The sequence below is a fragment of the Drosophila takahashii genome, chromosome 3L, assembly GCF_030179915.1.
Source record: "Drosophila takahashii strain IR98-3 E-12201 chromosome 3L, DtakHiC1v2, whole genome shotgun sequence".
NCBI classification, from domain to species: Eukaryota; Metazoa; Arthropoda; class Insecta; order Diptera; family Drosophilidae; genus Drosophila; species Drosophila takahashii.
This window is the reverse complement of record NC_091680.1, coordinates 25,190,480-25,213,216: the sequence shown is the minus strand read 5'-3', so window position 1 is coordinate 25,213,216 and position 22,737 is coordinate 25,190,480. Positions and strand designations below refer to the sequence as shown.

The 22,737-nt window shown below is 42.4% G+C and overlaps 1 protein-coding gene across 2 annotated transcripts in view; it reads left to right on the top strand.

The window, feature by feature from the left end:
- Positions 1-693: 693 nt before the first annotated feature.
- The window catches only part of LOC108066749 (uncharacterized), a 45,480-nt gene continuing 23,436 nt past the window's right edge, over positions 694-22,737 (top strand). For both annotated transcript variants that reach the window (XM_070215420.1, XM_070215419.1), the window contains exons 1-4: positions 694-957; positions 1,083-1,296; positions 14,469-14,834; positions 19,207-19,245. In XM_070215420.1, the coding sequence (XP_070071521.1) occupies positions 14,530-14,834; positions 19,207-19,245 (344 nt within the window). In that variant the 5' untranslated portion in view covers positions 694-957; positions 1,083-1,296; positions 14,469-14,529. The remainder of the gene's footprint in view (positions 958-1,082; positions 1,297-14,468; positions 14,835-19,206; positions 19,246-22,737) is intronic.

Here is a 22,737-nt window from a genome sequence, read left to right as displayed (position 1 = left end):
AACATTTTATTGTTCTATCCCGCAATTAATTTTCAAGCAAAATAATAAGCTAAGAGTTAAAAAATAGCATGTTTAGCGCCTAACACCGTATTTTAAAGAGTGCCCACGAAGAATAGTATTGGATAATATACAGAAATAATTTATTTAGCTTCCGTTTAACATTCAAGAGAAACCAAAGCCTTGTCGATTCCTAATGTATGAGTATCGATAAAAGATAAATTTGAAGTGGTCGCTTGTCTGGTTCCGAACAAGGCCTGTTTACCGCCCCAGCCCCTCTGTGCATACCTTATTTTTCCCATTTTTTTCCCATCTCTTCTTTTTTTGGTTGCAAGCTGGGGGCACCCGGAATAAACAGTTAAAAATGCCGCAAAAGTGCGCATACGACACGTTGTACGAGAGCTGCTGTCGTTGTTGCGAGCAAACAAGCCCGAAGTGTTCGGGCCAGGACGACGTGTCCATCCACCCTCGCAAAAACCGTAACAAGTGTCGCGGCAAACAAGGATACCGAGGATGCGAGGACGGAAGGACGGGGATGTGTGCGAATGGGTGTGTGCTCCCAGGCTTCAATGTGGGAGAGTCCTTGTCTGCAAGCGAACCGAACAGGTTCGAGTTCGAGAGCTGAACGACAGGACGACTGGGCTCTTCGTCCTGGCAACGGTATTCGGGCTCATCGCACAGTTGGCTGTCGTCCTGCGGCAGCGGTGGTTGTGTGCGCTTGTCCCTTGGATTCACCACCAGGACTCACACACTCAGCTCCTGTGCCTTGAAAAGTGTTTAGTGTGCAAATAGAAAAGGAGCAAAAACCAAAAAAAAAAACTATGGAAAAATAACCATCGCAGGAGTGGTTAAAGTGACAAAAAACTGAAACTGTTCAGGACATTTTAGTGTGCGAGTGAGATAAGGACCTGCCGAGACATTGGCTCGATGACTACGACAATGGCTACGCCCAAGGCCTAGGCAAGTTGAACGCCCACACAAACACACACAGGACGAACAGGACGAACAGTGAGAGCAGGACTCGCAGCCTGGCAGCCTGGCAAATGACTTGTTTTCGGTTCTTAAATTGTTTTATTTTTCCCCAGCCATTTTCCCTTTATTATTTAGCGCGTTTGTCCTGTGCAAAGTGTGACCATTATGTGGCCAGGACCTCCTGCCATATGTTTACTCTGTGTGTTTTTGTGTGGGCGCTTCTAGGGCGCTGCTAGGCCCCCTCTTTAAAATGATATAATAAAAAAAAACCACAAGCATCGACAGCGCTTTAAGAGGAAATGCCGAGAGCCTTATCACTGGATGACGGTAAGTATCCTTTGACTGGCTTAAGCCGCCTGTCATTCGCCACTCATTGCTAATTGATATGTGTAATTAAAGCGACTGTCAGGGCATTTACCGCTCCGGCTGTCAGCTGCAGCGTAATTATAATAAATCAACTCGATCGCTATCCGCACCATGCAAATGCACTCGCCCGATGATAAATAGTTGCGAACCCAAGCACCTGACACTCTTTGCAAACATTGCCATGGCGAGGCGAGCCTTTCCGACTTCCCCGTTTTCCCTTTCCCGTTTTCCGAGGAGTATGCGTGTTCAGGCAGCCATTTCCGTCGCTTCTCGCCTCTCGTGCAATAGCAGTTTGGCCAAGTGTCGCTGCTCCAAACGCCAACGGCTCACGGCAGACCATTGCCTGGATTTCCGATTCCCAATCCCCGATCCCCAATCCCCGACACTCGATTCCTGCCCCAACCCGAATGCAATCAACTGAAAACTTCTGCGCGGATTCCTAGCCGAGGGTTGCAAAAGGGTATATCCGGTCTGGTTGGGTCTGCAAAACGGTTAGGGGCTTTCGGTTAGGGGCTCTTTCAAGGCCCTCTTAAGTGTTGTTCCTCGACTTGAAGAGGCTTGTAAACTTGCATTCCTAACATTTTTCTTAAATACTCAATTCCATATTATTATACATTTAAAATTAATAAAAAAAAAAAGGAGATCACAAAATTACAATAATTTTTATACCCGTTACTCGTAGAGTAAAAGGGTATACTAGATTCGTGCAAAAGTATGTAACAGGTAGAAGGAAGCGTTTCCGACCCTATAAACTATATATATTCTTGATCAGGATCACTAGCCGAGTCGATCTAGCCATGTCCGTCTGTCCGTCTGTCCGTCTGTCTGTCTGTCCGTCTGTCCGTATGAACGCTGAGATCTCGGAAACTATAAAAGCTAGAAGATTGGCATTTTGCATGCAGATTCTGGGAGTTCCTACGCAGCGCAAGTTTATTTCAAAAAGGTGCCACGCCCCCTCTAACGCCCACTAGCCCTCTCTATCGCCCACAGTTTTGAAGCTATTATGAAAATAGTAACTGATATGTATTTGTTTCGTCAATACATATCGATTGGCCAAGTAAAAGTTTGCCACGCCCACTCTAACGCCCGCAAAACCCATTTAACGCTTAAACCTGTCTAGCGCCTACATTTCCGCCTTTCATGGCCAGTAGTACCAATATCTTGGGGTAGATGGCTCAATTCAATATACAATAGCGCCATCTATTCAGATGGTTAATTTGAACTTTTTGTCCTTTTTTTCTGTGGTCACACTAATTCACAATATGTTATTGCAAATTTTAAATTATTTGAAAAGGGCGCGCATTTTGTCTCTTTTTGCTCGTATTCGTTTTTCACAAGTGCATTCACCTGCGCTAGAGAGAGACGGAAGATGTGCTAGGCAGAATTGAAAGTTTTAGAAGGCCTCCACGTGGAGTTCCCTGGGTAAAAAACGGGAGCTAATTCCAGCTTCGAAAAACAAAAAAGGAGGCATATTTCTATTAAGTTGTTTAGCTGAGTAACGGGTATCTAATAGTCGAGGCACTCGATTATAGCGTTCTCTCTTGTTTAATATAAAAACCTTCTTATATGTAAAAAAAACTCTTAAATTTTAACCAAGAGCGTAATAATATATAAAAACACATTTGTAGGTATAAATACAATTTTCTATATAGAAAACGGCATTACTATTTTATTGTGTAAGGAATTTTTTCAAAATAATTTATCAAAGTTCGCTAAGTTCTGGGAGCCACAACAATTTTTTCCTCGCAGCTGACAATTTTCGCCAAGAAACCAGAGGTCAAGGAACCCTCTAACTTGCAGTACAGCCCTCTAATTTTCAGTTAAAGGTGTTCCAAAATCGAGTTAGCTCCGCTGCAATGTGCAGACCCCTTTTGCTTGTCACAGTCGGCGGCTGATAGCATTAATTACAGCCCAGTTGGTACGGCAATCGTTGCTTGGGCCACTCACTTGGGCTTGCCATTAGCATTTGCAATGGGCTTTCGTATTGGTATATGGCCATTTGCACTTAGAATCGGGCCTTTTTGGCTTGCGAAAGTAGGCTGTCAGTTGGGCAAGACAAATGGCCAGAGGTTGGCCAAGACAACGATGATGAAGAGGAGAAGCCGTTAACACATGCTCAGACGCGACGACTGACGGGTAAATCTGCTACAGATGCTCCTTCTCCAGCAGCCCGGTATCCTGCCGACCTCCTTTGCTCATCCTGCTGATCCCGAAGCTGGGAATAAGTTGAAACTGCAGATTGAATTACGTGCAGAGGCCCGAGTCAACGTTTACCAATTTGAGAGCTCTGTGTGGTTTAGCGTCGGCTGGGGCACCTTTCAAAGTTGATTCCAAAGGTGTGCCGCTGTCTGTCAGCCTGTCAGTGGCTGGCACACACCCACTGGAGCACCCATCCACCCACCGACCCACTGCACCACCTGGCGGGTAGCACCACCCACGTAGCCACTGCGGAGGCCCCGGCCAACGTCACCTGACATTGTTTGCTTTGCGGATTTGCATTGTGGTTAGTTGGCGGTGCAGTTTGTTGGCTTGCCTTGGCTCGCCCAGCTTTTCCTTGCTTTCCCTAGCCATCCTGTGCTGGTTTACAGAGAGAAAATATCCCATAAAATGAAAATCTAATTTACGTTTTTAGAAAACAAAAGTATTCGTAGCCCCAGGAATGTTTAAGTACAGAAAGTAGATTCTTAAACCTCTGGAAATATTTCACATTTTTCCTTCTCGAGTTTGTAGAATAAAAAATTCCTCTCGCCCTGCTTTCTCTCAGTGTGCTTGTGGGCCACATAATGGCATAGTTGCCTTTCCCCGGGCAACTTAAATAAATGTTTTCTATAATCAAATGGTAATGCAGTCAGGGCCACAGCATCCCAACAGCCGCCAGCAGACCCACACTGCCCGAAAACCTAGCCAAGCGTTCAGGGCTGGCTTTCAGTTAGTTCGTCCTAAACTCAACTCAAGGCTTTCGAAATCCAAAACCCTAAAAGCGAAGATCCCAGGAACCGAGGGAGGTCAGCAGCCTCGTCTTGTTTTGAAGTAATTACATTGTTCGCTGGCATCGTAAAGTGAAGTGAAAGGCGTTAAAGTGTTAAGTTGCTTGTTAATTTTTTCCCTGGCATCCTTGGGATTCTGGTGGCTCCTGCTCCTGCTGCTGCTCCTGGTTCCCAGGATCCCAGAGCAGTAGGTAGCCTGATGCTTGGTTTTGTTGTGGCTTATAGTCGCGTCTGATTAATGAACCATGGCTATGTAGCCGGATTAAGCTCGCCGCTTATGTTGCTGCTGTTGATGTTGCTGGTGTTGGTGTTGCTGCTGCTGCTGTCAGAGGAGCGATGCCTCCTGCGGCTGCTGTTGCTTGTAATTAAGTTGAGTGTAGTATAAATAACTGTATTTGCACAGCCAGGGTCTGGAAATGTTTCATTAATTCTGTTATTTAGCTAAGTATGTCCAAGTTTGGCGAAATGCTTTTTGGGGTTAGCAGCAAGAGCTTTTTAAATTGTAATTAGTTTAAATTTAAGTTCATAGTGATGCCGAAAAATTATGCACAGAACGAAATTAAACAGTAAATACCAGTAAATGTTTCAAACTTTTACGAAAATTGTTGATAAGTTAACATGAAACATTATTAAGAGTTGTGTAAAATAGAAAAAAAGAATTCTCTTAATAAAGTTAAGTAAAGCAGTTAATTAACATTTTATTTGAGGGGTTTTGGAAATTAAAATATTAAAATAAGATAATACATTTTAAATTTCAGTAAAATACGGACAACAAAAATGGTTTAGAAATTATAAATATTTTTTGTCTGTACATAAATATATTTTTTATACCAACCACTTCAATATCGTTTGCCAATTAACAGCCGTTAAACCATAAAAACTATCTCGACAAAGTGCAGCATACTTACGAGGGCATGTGCGCAAAAAAGGTGGTAAAAATAACCACGCCTTGTTGCACACGTGATTTGCATTATTTGCTTGTAATTTAATAAAGTTTTTGAATTATTCGCGCCGAAGTCACGCACTCTGCCACATTGAAATGCAATTAAAAAAGCGCGAGACGCGCTGCAAAAATGATTTATTAAATACAATAAACAATGTGTTGCCATAGTTCGATGGCAATCTATTTTTTGCCCTTTTTTTTGTTTTGTTAATTATATTGTAGCCCCGGTGTGCATAAATCCGGGGAGCGTGTTGCCATGTTAACATACTCACACAAGCGGCCGAATAAATTACGGCCAGCGATTTGTGTTTATTTGCAAACAAGCGTTGACATCGGTGCACCCGCGTCGAGCATTATCGTTGCATAAATTTATGGCACATTATATGTTTTTTGCCTTAATGGCTACAAATTGCATAATTGCAATTAGATTTGTGAGCCTGCTTAACGCGTTATGTGGTTGGCGAATGCAATTAAGTAACACAGTTCGGTGCGATGCCAAATCCCAACTAGATCTATGACGGTAGACAACGCATAACCGGAATTTTCCGCCAGACCCGAAACAAAGGAAACGGAAAATGGGAGCCGAATAGAAAAGAAAAGCGGAAAATGCACAGAGACTTACACGCTAAAAACGCTATAAACAGATAAGACTCGTGGCCAAAAGGAGCGACTGGCGGTGGCAGAAAGTTGGCAAGTGGAAAGTCAAGTTGGGCTCACGCTATTTATAGGCAACGCAAGCTTTTGTTTTCGATGGCCTTTTCATTTGCAGTCGGAACTGCACAAACACACAAAATACAAAGAAAAATACTGGGAAAAAGGCAAGTTTGGCCAAAACAAAAAACCAAAAAAGAAATGAACAAACTGAACGTCAGTTAACTTTGGGCCATGCACAGCGAATGACAATGGAGCCCTCGGCTCTGTATTGTTCGCTGGACTTTCTCCCCTCGTTTTAGGCTCCCTCTTCTGCCCCGGTCCCCGGAGTGTCCGGCCATAAGCCCCAGTGTGTAGCCACTAACTGCCTATGGCTCAACTACTCTGAAGTTGACGCTTAAAGTTGTCAAATCCGTTGCACAATTTAAACGTTCAATATACAGGTAGCCAAACAAAAAAGGCGCAAAAAGCACTGTAAAAACAACGACATTGTTGCCCGCCTGCAAATATTTTCGTAATTATTTTTGCATGCAAAGTGAGGATTTTTCCAATTTTCACTTATCAAAGCGCACATGGCCAATATGCAAAAATGCGGAGGCAAAAAACGGAAACTGTGAGGCGAAATATTCCTTTTCCATGGCAACGAAACTAAAATACGCTTATAGTTTTGTTGGCGAACTTTTTATTTGAACTTATTGAAGGTAATAATAGGAATAATTTTGGTCTTTCTTAAAACTAACTTTGTTGATAGAAGCTAGCTTTAATATGTTCACACAAAAAATATTGTTATGAAACGATGATCGATTTGATTTTATGTAAAATCAATTTTGACTTGATATGTGGGCACCTCGATTCGATATGCTCAAAATGTAAGCAACAAGCCAGTTCTTTCGAATGTGTCTTTCTTCCTCCCACTCATGTAACTTTAAGGGCTAGCTCGCTCTGTTTCGAATTGAAAGAGTTTGTACTTCTTCGGTAAAAACGATATGCGAATGCAATAACAGAAATTTACCATGCGCATATCAATTTGACCCCGACGTTTTTCTTTTTGTGTGTAGGTACTCCTAGACCTTAATTTAAAATCCGATAACATATTTTATTTATAAGAGATATTTACAAATGAATGTATCTCCCCAATTCCATAGTTGCTTAGAAATGAACGTCTGTTATATTGAGGGAATGTCCCTGGAGAGTGGCTAATAAATTCGCGAATGGCCCGCAGAAGAGTATGGGAAATGGCAAAATAGCAATGCAAGTGCTTAAACTGTTGTACGCCTTTTGGCCGGCATAACGTTTTTACATCCTATCCATTTCATTTCGCCCCAACTGTTAATCCTGGCCATCCCATGGACAGCTGGCTATTGCGATTGGCCATCCGTTTTGGCCTCGTTTGGTTCGAATCGGTTTGGTTTGGTCTGGTTGGACTGGGTTCGGCTTGGCTTGGCCTGGTTTGCCATCGATGCTGCTTTTGCTCACTTTTGTTTGAATTTACATTGGCGAACACGTAGGTGGCACGTAGGTGGGCTATTCCTGTTTGCCTTTCATATGTGGCTCTGATACCATGTATTTTATCCTGACTCGACTGTGGTTCTCATTCTGATTCGGATTCTGATTCCGTTGATTGCCAGTTTTGATGACAGCGTTTCGTTTTGCATATTTTTGCATTTGCCCGATGCCGTCTCAATGACTTCCTGCGGCAGTGACTTCTGTTGGACGCTGGCTGCCAATCTCTGGGTCCTCAAATGTGGCACACACACGACCATATACACGACATGCTGTCGCGCAATCACACAGCTCATAAAAGTCGCCTGCCTCCGACTGCTGGAATACTGGGTCTTTAAGGGTCATTAAATTTTAAGCACATGCGAGAGTCCTGCTGCATAAAAGCGAGCTACGATTTACGGCCCGATAAACGTTCGCCATTTCCATCAGCTGGTGCTGCTGCTGCTGCTTCTTGTCCTCCGCTTTCCGATCTCCTCGACCTCCATCCTCCTCGGATAAGTTTTCCTGTTCATTATTTGAGTTTGCCGCATGGCATAAATACTTATAAGTTATGTGAAAGCTGAGCAAATATGCAACCAGTTCGAGTGGCAATCTGGGATTGCTCTTTTAGCGGCGCACAGTGGTCAGTGAAAATGCAGGAAAAAGAGCAATAGAAGCAGGGAAATTCTTAAGTCTTCTTCTTATATATGCATTGTTATAAAACATAATAGTTTAAAATTGATGTAATGTTATGGATAATTGTCAGAAGTAATTTTTAATTTATTAGCAAGTTCTAGAAAAGTAGATAAATATAATTAGAAATAAAAAAGTTTTTAGCTAGATTAGAAATGTTAAATTTTTTAAATGCTTTAATGACAAATTAAAATAATTTTTCTTGGGAATGATCTGCAAATGATACGATCATCTTAAAATATATGATTCTTCTTAAAGTTTTTAAAATATTACTGTGTTATTAATTCACATTTCTTTAGCTGGTAATACATTTTTAGTAAGAAAAGTTTGTCTTTGTAAGAGAGTCTCTACTGTACCCCAATACAATACGGCGCAAGCGATCTATTTGGCCAGCCAAGTGCCTCGTTGCCGTACTAAAATTGAATTTATAGTTTATTTATGCAGCTACTAAGAAATTAAAGACATTGTTGCCAGCTAAGACGGTGGATGGTGGGTCGTTGGGTGGAAGGAGGAGGGGGTATAAAGGCCCAGACACATGTCATGCTCATGGCTGACACCCACACACGGCCAGATTTCGAGTATATAACTCAGGCCCATAAAAGCAGCGCGAGGTTTATTGATTTCAAAGGCAGTCTTTATAGACTTCAGTGCTGCTCCTACACACACTCACACACACACACACATGGCGCGCTGGCGAATTGATTTCAGTTTTGGTTAAGCTTTAAGCTCAAGAGCCCAGGATCCCAGAACCTCCATAAATCTGTCAACTAAGCCCGTCGCTAATCAAGTGAAAGTTCAAATCGCATGATTTAATGCCAGCAATCGACTCCCACGCACATGCAACATTTACATAATAATAATGAATAGATGGTGTATGGTGCACGCATGGGATGGGTGCTGAATGTCGGGTTTTTGGTAGTGGGTTTCCCTGCATAATTCAATTAATTTATGCGGTCGGTCAATGTTTAGTTTTTACGTTGTGCGGTTTTCGCTTTTGCCATTTCGCTTATAAATCATTTTGCATAATTTATGCGTAGACCAAGAGCCCCACCAAATGCCAGCTAATCCGGTTGGCCAGACATCCTCCCCCTTATCCCCCTGCTTTTTAAAAAACCCAGTGGAGCGTAAAAAAGCCGAGCACACAATTGCAAAGTGCAGGCGCAATTTATGGCCAGCCAATAGTTCTTAATATTTAATGCACACAATTAGCTAAAGTCCGCTGGGCCAATATTGCTCATACGCCGCATGTGCCAACGGGCCGCATAAATCCCACAATGGCAGCGCATAAGCAACTTTATTACAAATTTATAAGCGCACTTCAGCCCAACAACAATGCAGTGAAATGGGCACATAACTTGCTCAGCCCGTCAAGAAGTTGGCCATAAAAAAGTGAGCTGGGCTGGGCGAAAAAGGCTTGAAACAAAAAGCCGGCTATGCTGTGCCTTTTGTGTTCCGACACGACTGTCAACAGCCATTAAATGCTCGGAGCTGGGCTCATAACCCAGTTATATGGGAGTGGTGGATGGGTTGAGGAGTGGAGTGGAGTATGGCAACCTATGACATGGCACAGATATCTTGATATACGCCACAGGGCGTATACGTTATGCTCACTCCCCGGCAGCTGCGACTCGGTTCAACTCAACTCGACTCAGTTAGAAAAAGGCAAGAAAGAAAAGGAGCTGAAATAAAAACAGGCTAGAGAGTTTGCGATTGTAGCTACCAACTTCTGACAGCGCAATTTATCACTATCAAAACGGGCATGTGTTTGCGGGGGAGGGGGAGGGCGAGGGGGTGGTGTATTGCCTATATAAAACAACAACAGCCTACAAAGTTGAGGTCGTAAATCAAAACTTAAATTTAACACATGCAGCGGCAAATGGCTGACACTGCCAAACGGATGTCGAGTCCTGTTAATCGTGCCCTCACTTCGAGTTCCCTCGACTTTCGCAGAAAAATTGATATGATTTACCAGGGATAGTTCGGAAAATTCAAGAAATAAATACCATTTCTTTCCATCACGATTTTTGACGAGATATATAAATTATTAACGTCAATTTCAATTAGTAAGTTTATAATGGAAACTTTGTCAAGATGGGTAATAAAATAATAGTGTGGGTTAAATAGTTTGTTTTCAATAGCTTTCAAGTAAGAGAAATGAAGGATTAATTAAGTATGGTCTTACAAAGGTAATGATTTTTTTTCTGTCTAAAAATATAAATCATTTATCCTGAGCAATATCAAAACTATGATTTTACTTAACTATTTTGTTGCGAATAAGACATGTATACATTAAAAAATAGAATGATTCTTCTGAATTGATTATTAAAACTGATCAGTCCAACATATTTCCTAAAAATGTTAAAACTTAAAATATTGATATATCTTTATGTTTAGAGCATACCATGTTCGATTTTCAGCTGTTGAATTTCGCCACCAATTCTGTTTGTATTTTACTGTTTGCATTTGTATTTTTATGCGCGATTTCTCTGGCTCAGTCTGAGTCCCTGGAATCTGAATGTGGATCTGAATCTGAATCTGGCGGTGACTCCGTTCCGGCTGCTCGTTCTCTGCTCCTTCTCTGTTTTGGTCTGCAGTGTCCGGTTTTTTTGCCTGCTTGTTTGTCAAAGCTGCCGGCCCCATCAACAATTGACAGATGGGAGTTGGGCAGTTGGGCTGTTAAGCGGAAATGGGGGTGGCCATGTTGCCGCACGCGTGAGTTAATCTGTCAAAATAGCTCAACGGCAGACAGAATTGGGGTGAGGGAGAGGCAGAAGGAGGAGGAGGAGCCCTGGCCACTTCACATGTTATCCGCCCTGATTGGTGGCCCAAACTCTCTGGCAGTGACTTGCGTGAGTGCAGAGATATCAAGTCGAAAGCCGCACATCCCCATCCCCACTTCTCCACATCCCCACATCTTCACATCTCCATCTTCATCGTCACCGTCATCGCAACGTTTCGTTTTAATTTGGCCTCGGCTGCCTTTTAAGTTGATTCCCCAGAACGAAATGCCATCAAGTGCTGCCGCTTGCCACTTCGTTTAGTCATTTGGCTGAGCCATTTTATGTTTGCCCTTGTAATTTGGCCTGATATGGTGATTTCGACTTCATATCCGCTGCCAGCAGGAAAGCAGGAAGAAATCGTCTACATCCGTTGTAAGGAGGAATCCGTATACCAATCTCCATCCCCATCCCCTAGAAACCACCACACCACCACCCACTTCCTTTGTTGTCGTTCGGTTGTCATGTGCGAGATTTGCGTGTGTTACGACGATTAATTTAAATCATTGATGATGCCCCTCCAGCTGGATGCTAGATGCTGGAATGTCTACGGATTTCGTTTTACTTTTTATATGCCTCTGTGAGTGGCAGGCGCCCCGCCCATTTCCAGGCAGAAAGCCTCCCAATTTCATCTAGCCTGCTCGTTAATCATTGTTTTCGACATTTGCCTGCTCGTCAATTGCCTTTATTGTCATGGTGATGGATCTGGCTCTGGATCGGGGGATGGTCTGGCCTATGCTGGCACAGGGCTTGTTTTAATGCGGCACTTAAGCCTGCAAATATGTATATCGAAAATGTTTCCTCCTGGCCCCGACTTGGCCAATTGTTATTCAAAAACCATTAGCCATAAAATGCAGCACGAGGCAAGAGCAAAAGCAAATTAGCCAAGGGGCTCGAGAGTTCGAGAATAATTTATGGGAATGCAGCAGCCATTTCTCGGACAGGCCATGGGCATAATTAGTTTTCGAACTTTAAAGTTATGAGTAGAGTCCGCTATCTTTATGGCCAGGCAGGCTCCGCCCTCCTCCATCGATTGTCCCTTCGTCCGTCTGTCTGTCTGTCTGCCTTCCATGGCGAGGGAATCGGAATGAGGTGGAGGAAAAGCCATGTGGCTTTCCGCATATAAAGACGGTTTTCTGCTGACCGTGTAGGTGCAGGGAATTGGAAAACCCGGCTGCAGCAGCAGCAGCGACAACCTGACGCCACGGAAATTTCTGCAGACGCGGACAAAAGTTGGCCAAGTTGCGGCAGTGTCGCCAGAATGGCGCCTATGGAACTCCCACCACCACCCCCCGTTTTCAGCCATTGTGCCCTCCCATAACTCTTAATAATCTTATGGGTAAGAGGATGAGGCATTACCTTGACTCCACTGGCGCTTAATAGAGCCATTTCCATTTTAGCGGCTCCCCCCGCTCTCTTAGCCAACTTTGTTTTTGCTTAAGTTTTGGCTAGGCAGCCAAAAGTTCGCTCGCATCCACATCAAATTTTCATGCGCATTGTAAACATTTTCTAATTGAGTTGAAAAATACATAACGCTCTTCCAAATTGTTATTGCTTGTGCAAAAATAATGAGGGGGCTGGCTGCGCATGTTTGCCTTAGCCATTAAGGACTCGAGATGCTTCCCCGAAGCTGAGCAAACAAGGCCCAAAATGGCGGGGGCGGGGGAAGAGCTGGAAAAACACTCGCAATCCAAGGCACACAAATTAATTTTAGCTGGGAAACAATTTAAAGTCTTTCAGCTGAATGGCTAACTGAGTGTCTGGATGGCTGGCTGACTAACTGACTGACTGACTGCATCAACAATAAGTGCGGAAATTGCAGCAGACGATGCCACTCGACACTTGCTTTAGTGCTCAGAACTTGGTTCTTAGTCCCGAGTCCTTAGTTCTGAGTCCTCGTTGTGCAATTAGGTGAAAGGCGGCGGGCAGGAGGCTTATGGCCTGCCGAAACAGAAGCGGAAGTTCCCGGGCACAGGAAGTGCAGCAAAGGCGATGAAGGACCTCACCCATCCTCCCCCTTGCTTCTTGCTCCTTGCTCGGCTGCTTGCTAAGCAAAATCAATACATAAAGCATGCGCCACGTTGTCCCCAACATGTGTCGAACGTGTCCTTATCTGGCACTCTCTCGCAATTCCCCTCTGCCGTTTGCCACCTTAATTGGCTGTGGCCAGACAAACGCAGCAGAGCCAAGAAAAGCCCAACAAAAATAATGAATGTCAACAAATTGTGACAAGAAATCAAAATTTCTGAAGACTATGCCAAGTGACAGCAATGTGGACAGAGCAAAAGCAAAAAAAGCAAGAGCACGATTTTGGAAACAGAAGCTAGAGGTGCAAAGGCGAAATACCCATCAAGAAAAAATATTTAAAAAGGCGCAAAGGCGAAATACCCATCAAGAAAAAATATTTAAAATTATTAATTTAAAACAAACACTTAAAAAATAAATTGAACATTTATTTTAAATGTATTTAACTTAAAATAAAATTTAAATAAAAATACTTCAACATTGTTAATTGTTATGAAATTGACATGGTTTAGAACCTGTTTAAATGCTTTAAAATTAATTAAAAGGCACTTAGCTGTTCTGTTTTGATTCTAGTACTTTGTTAAAATATAATAGAAAAAAAGGACATTTATTTTTTGCCTTTTTCTATCACTTGAACATTAATGTGTATTTTTTCACCTGATATACTTTATGTCTCACTCACAATGGGCTGAAAAAACTCACCTCATCTCGTACTCCGCCTCGTTATAGTAACGAGCTGTGCCAAATTTATGAAGATATTTGATTTGAATTTTAAACAGCGACTCTGGCCGGGCCAAAAGAGCTTAACAATGACAAGCAGGCAACAGGGTGAGCGGGATGGGAATGCTCCGCCGGGTAGAATGGCAAATGAGGCTGAATGTGTCGACGTTGGTGGAGCATAAATTACGCAAATAAATAGAAAACAAAAAACGTCCTGAGGGTGCGGCGCCCGGGGAACTTCCGGCTGTTGCTGCTGGTCGAAAGGTAACGAGATTATCTGTGTCAAGACAATTATTTCCGCCGCATCAGCAGCGTTCTGTTCTGTTTGGCCAGCAATCGTGCGTGCCAGCCAGCAGAATTGAATGGAATGCCAAATGCTAATGGGAACGACCTGGTGCCGGAGAGCCCCTAAATTCTGATGCCCCCTAATGCGGCGCAATGGCGATGTGGCTGCCGCATTTACATGATTGCCGCATTGCGTTTCCTGCCGCCTATCTGCGCAATTGTCATGCAGGCCGCTCGACTTAAGTAATTCGCAATTGAGTGACACAAATGCCCCATGAGCTTTGGGGTTCCCAAACTAATTAATTCGTTGGGGAATTTTTTAGGCCTTTTTTTGGTAGAAAACTCTTTAATAATTGTAATATTAAGTTATATAAAAGAAAAAAATACTGACAAAATCATAACAAATCATAAAATTAACCGATAAATAACGATTAAAAAGTGCTGAATGGTATTTTGGAGGAGTACTCCTACTTGCTTTGTAACGTCAAGGGGTTAACCCGTCTTTTGTAGCTACTTATCATTCAATCCATCGCTCATCTATGTATATTCGCTATTTCCTATCTCCCCCAGAGCTTTGCACTCCGACCCCCACTCACATTATCATTCACAACTCATCCGATTGTCATTGTCTATGTCCGCCCGACATCAACGGGGCAGGAGAGGAGGGATCAAGACGAGAGGACGAGGACCGAAAGAGCTGGAAAGGAAGCTGCATGCCCCACTTCTCCGTCAGCGCCATCATCTCATCCTGGATTTTGCGCTTGCATTCATTTTTAAAAGACGAAGGACCCAGGGGCATGCTTATGCAGGTATGCAGGATACAGGGATACTTCCCATTGTCTGCAGGACACCGGCAACATCCTCCAAATCAAAGCCAGTGCTCGTGCTCGGGTTCCATCTCTCCATCTTCATCTCGTCATGCGCTAATGGCACAAGGTGAGTTACTCGTTCCATACCATCTTCTCCCTCGCTTTTCTACCGCGTTGGGCGCCAAAAGTGTTAAAAAAGTGACTTTTAATGGGTTTAAATCAAGTAAAAGTTCTTAAAACTTGACTTGATTTGAGCGATTCCCCCACCGCTCCGGGGTGTCTGAGCGGAATCCGTAGCATCTACGGTCGGTCGACTGCCATTTTATGATGCTCCGCTGCTGATGCTCTCAATGCGACCGTAAAAAGTTTAAGCTGCCCGAGATCAGCTCTAGTAGCTTACTGCCACTCGGCCTGACTTTGGATAGATGGTGGAGAGGTGGAGATGGCTGCCACTTGATGGCGCTACTCGTTAGGTAATTTGGCTTTGATTGGGGTTTTGGGTGCATTTCGTGCTGCATTTGTTTCAATGACAAACACCCAGCGACATCAAAGTTGTTGATACTTCAAAGTTCCTTGGCTGACTTACTGGCTTTACCTCAGAAGCTGTTGCGGATTTCTTGTTGGCATTGAAGAATATTAAAGACTTCTTCGGGATTTCCCTAATATAATCTATTTCATTTTAATTGAATTATAAACATTTTGGATGCTAAACTATAACAGCGTCCTTATCCTTTTTCCCCCTATGAAAAAAAAAAAAGATTCTTTATAAGATATTCTGTTTCTGTTGAAAACCAATTTGTTAAGCATTTTTTTAATTCTTTTATTTATCTAAAATTTGTATCAAGTAAAATATCAAGAACTCCGTAAATTACAACAAAGTGATAAGTTGGAAAAATCCCGGATTTTACTAAAAAATACACACACTATTGCCTAAGATCCTTGGAGATAACTATTTTTCAAATGCTCACTTAAAAGGACAATTATAGTTTGACAGCGGCCAAGGCGACAAATGCCATTTCAACTCGTATTTTATGATTCGATTTGGGTCTTAGACGTTTCTTATCCCCCTTAAATGTCACGTAGTGGCCCACACACGCAACCAGCATATAAATATAATATACACATGTCTGCATCTTATAGATATCAACCCAAGGCAACCCGACCAGCTCCCACGCAACTTCCAGCTAAGATTTTTATTACTTTATTTTATGCTCGTTCTGCTGCGGTTTTGGTTGCTCGAAGTTCGTAGAGTCCTGCGTTTTTGGGTGGGGTTTTGGTTTTTGGGGGTGCGAATGTGGGGATTCCTAAGCCAGGCAATGAGACTCTAATGCGCGTAAAACTAATACAAATGCGTTTCTTATCCGCCACCACCCACCACCCCCTCTTGGCCAGGCCAAATTGCTTGTACTTTGCCACAAGTGACGGCTTATGCGGCAATATACATAAGTAATATTGCCCCTGTCTTCTTTTCCGGGCCATGGGCGTTATCTGGCCTTGGGGGCAAGGAAGAGGGCGTTAGATCTGTGCGAAAGGGGGCGGGGTGGGTGCCGGGGGAGCTTAACTAAATAACCGTTTGATGCGATTGCAAACGTTTTATGTTCTCATCACACTAATGCGAACACTTTCAGTCAACTGTCCATAAAGTGAAGCCAGAGAATACGGTCCGAACGATTTTTGATATACTCAATAAAGATGAAAAATACAAAAGAGTCTTCGATTCAAAAAAAAAATCATTTTTTAAAGACAATCAACGAAAAAATAAGCAACCGTAATTGCAATTTAATTTAATTCAGTTAGTTTCTAAAAACGAAAATTTAAAGTATTATAATCACATCAAAGAGGATATTTTATATTTATATTTACCAAAAGAAACCACGTCAAAGACCAATTAATAATTCATTTAAAGGCAAGCAAGTCTTAATTAATTTGAAATTATGCTAGTCAGAGTTTATTGAAAATATGAAGGCATACAAAAATGTAAATCTACTTTTTATGCCCCTTTGAATCTGGCAGCTTAAACAATTTTGATAGAATAATTGAATTAAATGCAAACGAATCCGATGGCGTAGAATTTCATAATTTACTTCAAACAAAATCCAATTTGTGTCGGCATAATTTACTTACAATATTTCCATTTATTTTTGTAATCGTTTGTTAAGCGTTTTTGTCCTTTACTTTTTATTATGCACATTTATACATACCTATATATACTTTATGAAAATGTCATGAACTCAAATTAGTTTCATAAACTCTGTGGCGATCATAAAACCAATGTCGGCTGCAGACACTGTTTTATTTAAATTTATTTTCGCAGTGCGTTTTTTTCGATTGCAGGCTACATAATTGCCCGAGCATTACCAGAGAGTGCAATTCAATTAAAATTCCTGATAAAAAAATGCGAAAACATCGAACTTCAAATGGCACTCGGCATGCAAAGCATATATATTTTTATTACCTCTCCATATTTTCGGTGTCGCTTTCATTTTTTTTTTATTTGAGGTGGACAATTTCAGCTTTTGACTGCAATGTCGTATGAATTTTTGTGTGAAAAATGAGGAAAAATGTGCTCGCATGAAGGAGAAAATAAACTACATAGTTTGATATATGACCGTTCCGTGTCATGGCCATGAATGGTGTATTACAGTGGACCGTGGGACATGACGATCCAATTAAATCAACGCCCTGATTGCAAAATGAATGACTTGTAAAATTGTCCCCGCCCCTTTGGCAAGTAAATATCAAATTGCGCAGCGTTCTCCCTTCGTCCTGGCTTCTCTGTTCCCTCAACCGAAACTGCAGTTATAGTAAATGGTCTATTGATTGATAGCGCTCACACACACCCTCGGATGTCCTGGGAAGGACTGGAAGGATGTGCCCAAGTTTGGCTGCAAAAGTTAGTTGAGCCTTCGGGAGGCGAATCAATAAGAAGGCAGCACACAAATGGCAACAGATTAGATGGCATTCTTTGTGTGTTCGGTGGTAGTTAAATTAATTCCATGCAAAACTTCTCCTTTGTACATTCGGGTCTCTTTGACCAAGTGGGGCGAATTATTGGGGAATTACTGGGAATTGTTGTGAGTTTCTCCGCACAGACCCGCCCTTTGGTTGCCCAAAAATTGTTTCAATTAATTGTCATTGTTGTTTGCCTTGTGATTTGACAAAATCTCTAGCAAATTAATGCAAATCATATACGAGTTTGTCCTTTTGGTTTGGGCTTTCGGTTGGGGAGCTTATACGTTAAGTGCTGAAACAAATCACCGAGCGTAGATGAGAAATCAGAAAGTAAGCAAGCTACCGAACAAAAGCCTCAAATACCGGACATAAAAACTTTCAAGTTGAAAAAACTTACTGCCAATCCCTGTAAGTCGTTGAGCATGAGTGCGAGTGCTCTTTAGATTATCACAAAAAAAATGCTTCTATCTTAGATTTATGTTGAAATGCAGGATACCCTTGAATGTGGGAAAAAAGTTTGTCAGGGCTTAAATAACAATTAAAGTTTTAATATTACATACTTTATATTCAGGATCTACAAGAAATTAAGAAATTTTAATGCTGAACTTAAAATAAAATCTCAAAATAATCATAATGTTGCCAGTAATTACACTTTTTTAAAGTTTCTATTTTAAAAAAGAACATTTCTGAAGCGTTAGAGTGCCATACTCCCCTCTTTTTAATGGGTAACTGATGAAAAACGAAAATGACTTCAAACGCTTTTCAAACAGCTTAACATGCCGTTGTCACACACGCGAGTACGAGCCAAAGCCGAAAATAAAATCCTCTCCAGCTGTCGGTGGTCCTGGCAACTCCAAACCCCATCATCCCAACCCAAAAGGACCCCCAACTCACTCCATCAGCATCCGCACTTCGTGGGTTGTCCTTCGCATAAAGCGCTTACCCTGTGTGGCAGATTGATTTGTGGTCGAGTTCATGCCAAATTTAACTTTAATAGTTTTTACTGGATTTACTTTTAATTAATTTTGTGGGACCACGTCGACGTCCACGTCCACCATGTCGTCCTTCCTCCTCCCTCCCCTTTTCCATTTTCCCCGATCCGGGTTTCAGTTACGAGCCAGTTCATTTGTAACGGGCCAAGTAAGGAGCGCAAGGCTCGGGTTCGGGCTCCAGCTCCAAGTCCTCGCTGCAGTGTTTATCGTGCCCGCGTAAAGCGCAATTAATTTCGTGTCTGTTTTGAGCAGCAGTGCCACGCCCCCGCCTCCCAGCTCCCCCAAAGTCCCGTTGCGCCTCTTTTACCAAGCCCAGCAGTCGCCGCCATTAATTATGAGATAAAACACTAAAATGTATCAAGTTGTTGCCTTGCTGTTGTTGTTGTTGTGCCTCTGTGCAAGTGACAAAGTTGCCGCCACAAATTTACGTCTGGGAATTTAATTTTCAACCCCACACCCGCCTTGTTTTTTCCGTTATCAGTTACCATTTTTAGTGTTTTGCCAATGCAGAAAGTTTGCCAAAGTTCTAACCAAGAATTATTCCTGTCTTTTTAGATTCCAAAAAGATGAAAGCATATGTGGCTGTGTGAAGTGGTAAGTATTTAATTGAGGCGGGAAAGTTGTTCGAGTTTGGCATCCTCAACAAACGATTAAATTAGAATTTTGAATTCAACAATGGGTTTTTCAAATCTGATTTAAAATATTATATAAACAAATTATAAATATAATATTTTGCTAAATTTGTTAAATGAAAAGTTTGGGTTGCCGTTTTCTCGGCATATCTTTAGATAGCCATTTTAATTGTTAGGCTTCATGAGAAGATTTGCCTGTCAATTTCTGATAACAAAGGCAAACAATTAAGACGTCATGAAAAGTAAGAATTTACGCAAGATTTCGGCCTGCCATTGTCTTCAATTTGTGGCTTGAGATTTTCCAGGTCTGCTCTTTCGCCTTGCAAATCCTCGTTAAGGGCAATTTCACAATACCTGTGCACATTATTTCCAAACAATGCAGGCGAGAGTACAATTAACTTTTAAGGACCCATTAATTAAGCCAAAGGATTACAACAATGTATGGATGCAACAGAGCAATTGCTTGCCATCGCCATCGCCATCGCCATTCAATTTGATTTCTATATATGCCATCTTCAATTTGGGGAACACATGTCGCCGGCATTTGCAAATCAAATCCCCTGAGCATACAATCAAATCAGCTCTGCTGATGATGATGATGATGGTGATGGCGACAAAGACGACGACGACGAGGACTTCCTTCTTTTGGAGCCGCTTTAAGTTGCTTAAGAGGAATCTTATGCAGGGGGATTTCGGTGGTTTTCGCATGCATTGAATTGCAGATTCTCGGGACTGTTTTAAATGCAGCCCACGCAAACAGAATCCCGGGGGCAAAAAGAAAGAGTAGAAAAACAAACCCAGGGGCTGATAAGGTGGGGGAGCAGCTCAAAAGTCGGTGGCAAAAGTATTCAGAAAGAAGTGCAGCTGCAAAAAAGTTTACATTTCCAGATGCCATTTTACTTTACTTTGCTGTTCGGCTTACATGACCGTGCGAAATGTACCTTCCCTTCGGAGGTTTTGCGGGTGGTGTGGGCTCGGTGGTGATGGTGATGGTCTTTGGGCCGTGTCCTTGTGTATTTTTGTGACTTTTGGCGCCGCCTGCAAAGACAACATCGTCGGAGAGTTAAGCAACTTACTTAAGCGAGGGAAAAAGCCGGGGAGAACTGGGTGTGGGAAAGCCGCTTTCAGGAAATTGTTGCATTTCGGTTTTGTATGTTGCCGTTGCGAGCCGAAATATACTTGACTTGACTTTTGCCCGCACCGCAAGCCAGTCGGAAAAGGGGGGAAAACAGTAACAGGAAAAACAAAGCAAGGCAAAGACGGTGGCAAAAAATCGAGGCCAAAATGTAACGAGACACAAGAACCCGCCCACTCGCTCTTCACTCTTTATTCCCCCTTTGTACATATATAATATATATGTGGGAGTTGCGGCTGTGGCACGTATTTGTTTTAATAAAAGTTTTGCAGCAAAACTTAATGAAATGTTGGCAGGCCTCAGCCACAGCCACAGCTACAGTCTCGACTCCTCTAAGGACCTCCATTTCGGGCCTAGCTTGTTTCCCAGACAGGGCCAAGACATGAACATGTTCCCACTGCCGTGTCTGCAGCAAAGTTATGTCTGCGCAAATGGGGAAAACGAAACGAAACGCAAGGAAACGAAACGAAACCCCGACCAGGACCAGGACCTCAAAGGAAGTTGTTGATATTTACGCTCGAGAAATTCGGAAGAATGCCTTTCAATTAAAACAAGTGTGCAATAATTTAAATGTATGCCTTGCGGTTGGAAAAGGGGTCGACAGAGAGTTGCAAATTACACGATCCGTCCTCGATAATTGACTGTTCCCACATCTTAATGTCTAATTGCCACTTTGCCGACTCTGACAGTTTTTGTGGCTTACAGAAATATATATACGTATTTCCAACAAAAAAAAACGCATTACACAAACATGACCTAAACCAAAGACAGCTTGTTAATTGGAAAGTTTTATGCAATTATAAAACTTTTTTCATTATTTTCTGGCATTTTTTCCGTGTGTCCTGTTGATATTTTGTCGCTCTGAGCATACAATTCGGTCCAAGTTGCAAGTGGTAGTGGAAATAGAAGCCCGAGAACGGACAGCAAGGTGGCCGAAACGATCCAGTGGAAACTGTAACCGAGACGTACCCAACTCATGTGTGACCAAAGTTAAAATGGAAATGCACAGCGGCAGGAAAGGATGGATAGGATGAAAAGGATGTGGATGTATGCGATGGATGCTGGCGACGCTCGGTCACAAAAACGGCAAAATGTCACTGCCAGCAGGGCAGCGTGGCCAACATGTCGCATGAGTGTTTTGTGCTAACTGCAAACGCAAAATTAATTTCATTTTGCAAAGTCCGCCCTCGTCCCCAAAGTGACAATTGCATGAGTTGGCAAAGTGTTTAGCATGAATTTCATTAAAGGCCAGCGGCCAACAATTTAAGCAACTTTAAGGGGAGGCAAGGAGGCGAGGAGGCAAAGAGGCCGGCCCAAATGAATATGTAAGCGGTCCCACTTGGCCATTTACGTGTACAATTGATGTGGTTTGATTTCGTTAGGGGCATTGCCAACTACATAAACACAATAACAAGCATTCGAAAGGAGGAGGAACCCGGCCCATTCAAGTCGACATCGACATCGCCGTCTAAAAGCAGTCCCAAATGGCCTCCGGCGGAGTTTGCAGGCCAACTATCCAGTCAGCCAAATGAAACGAATGAATAAATGAGGCCAGAGGCCCAGGACAGTTCGATTCCCATTCCTATACCGATTCCTATTCCGATTCCGACTTCGCTGACTGTCAATTCAAACGGAGAGGAGCATGTGCACATAATAGCTGCTAAGCAACTGCACTCGAGTATATTTGTATCTGTCGTACATATTTGTATCTGGTTAGCTGTGTATCTGTACCTTTGTATCCGTATCCTTGAGCGCTACGGCGGTGGCATGTCCCAGTTGGCATGTCAGCCACTCGTTGGGCCGCGTTCTTCATTTAAATGGTATTGAAATTGATTTCATTTGATAGCAAATTATAATATTTTATTTTTCTCTAAGAGCGACGTTCTATACACGGGCACTGGACAAAAACATTTATAATATCAGAGTAATATTAAATCAAAATTTAAAATTGCTTAATGGTGTTAATATGTGAAGAAACCTATACTAAACTTTTAATATATTTCCAAAAAATTATGTTATGAATTTAAAAAGCAAAAATATTAAAATTCAAGTGTTCCAACGATTTTTCCCCAAATGGGAAACCAATCAAGCATACAAGTATCTCAAGTACTGTTGATTCTTATTATCCTCGGTTTGGCTTAAAGTCAAGCCCAAAACTTGAAGGATTCACTCGGTCGTGATTGTTGTTTGCATGTTTATTATGGGCCTGGACGGCAGAAAGTCTCAAATCGTACACAAAATGCCGGCCAATCGGGAGCCATAACTGAGACCCAGGAGTGCGTAACGGAAGTGCCTCGTCTAAAGGACCGGAAGATGGGA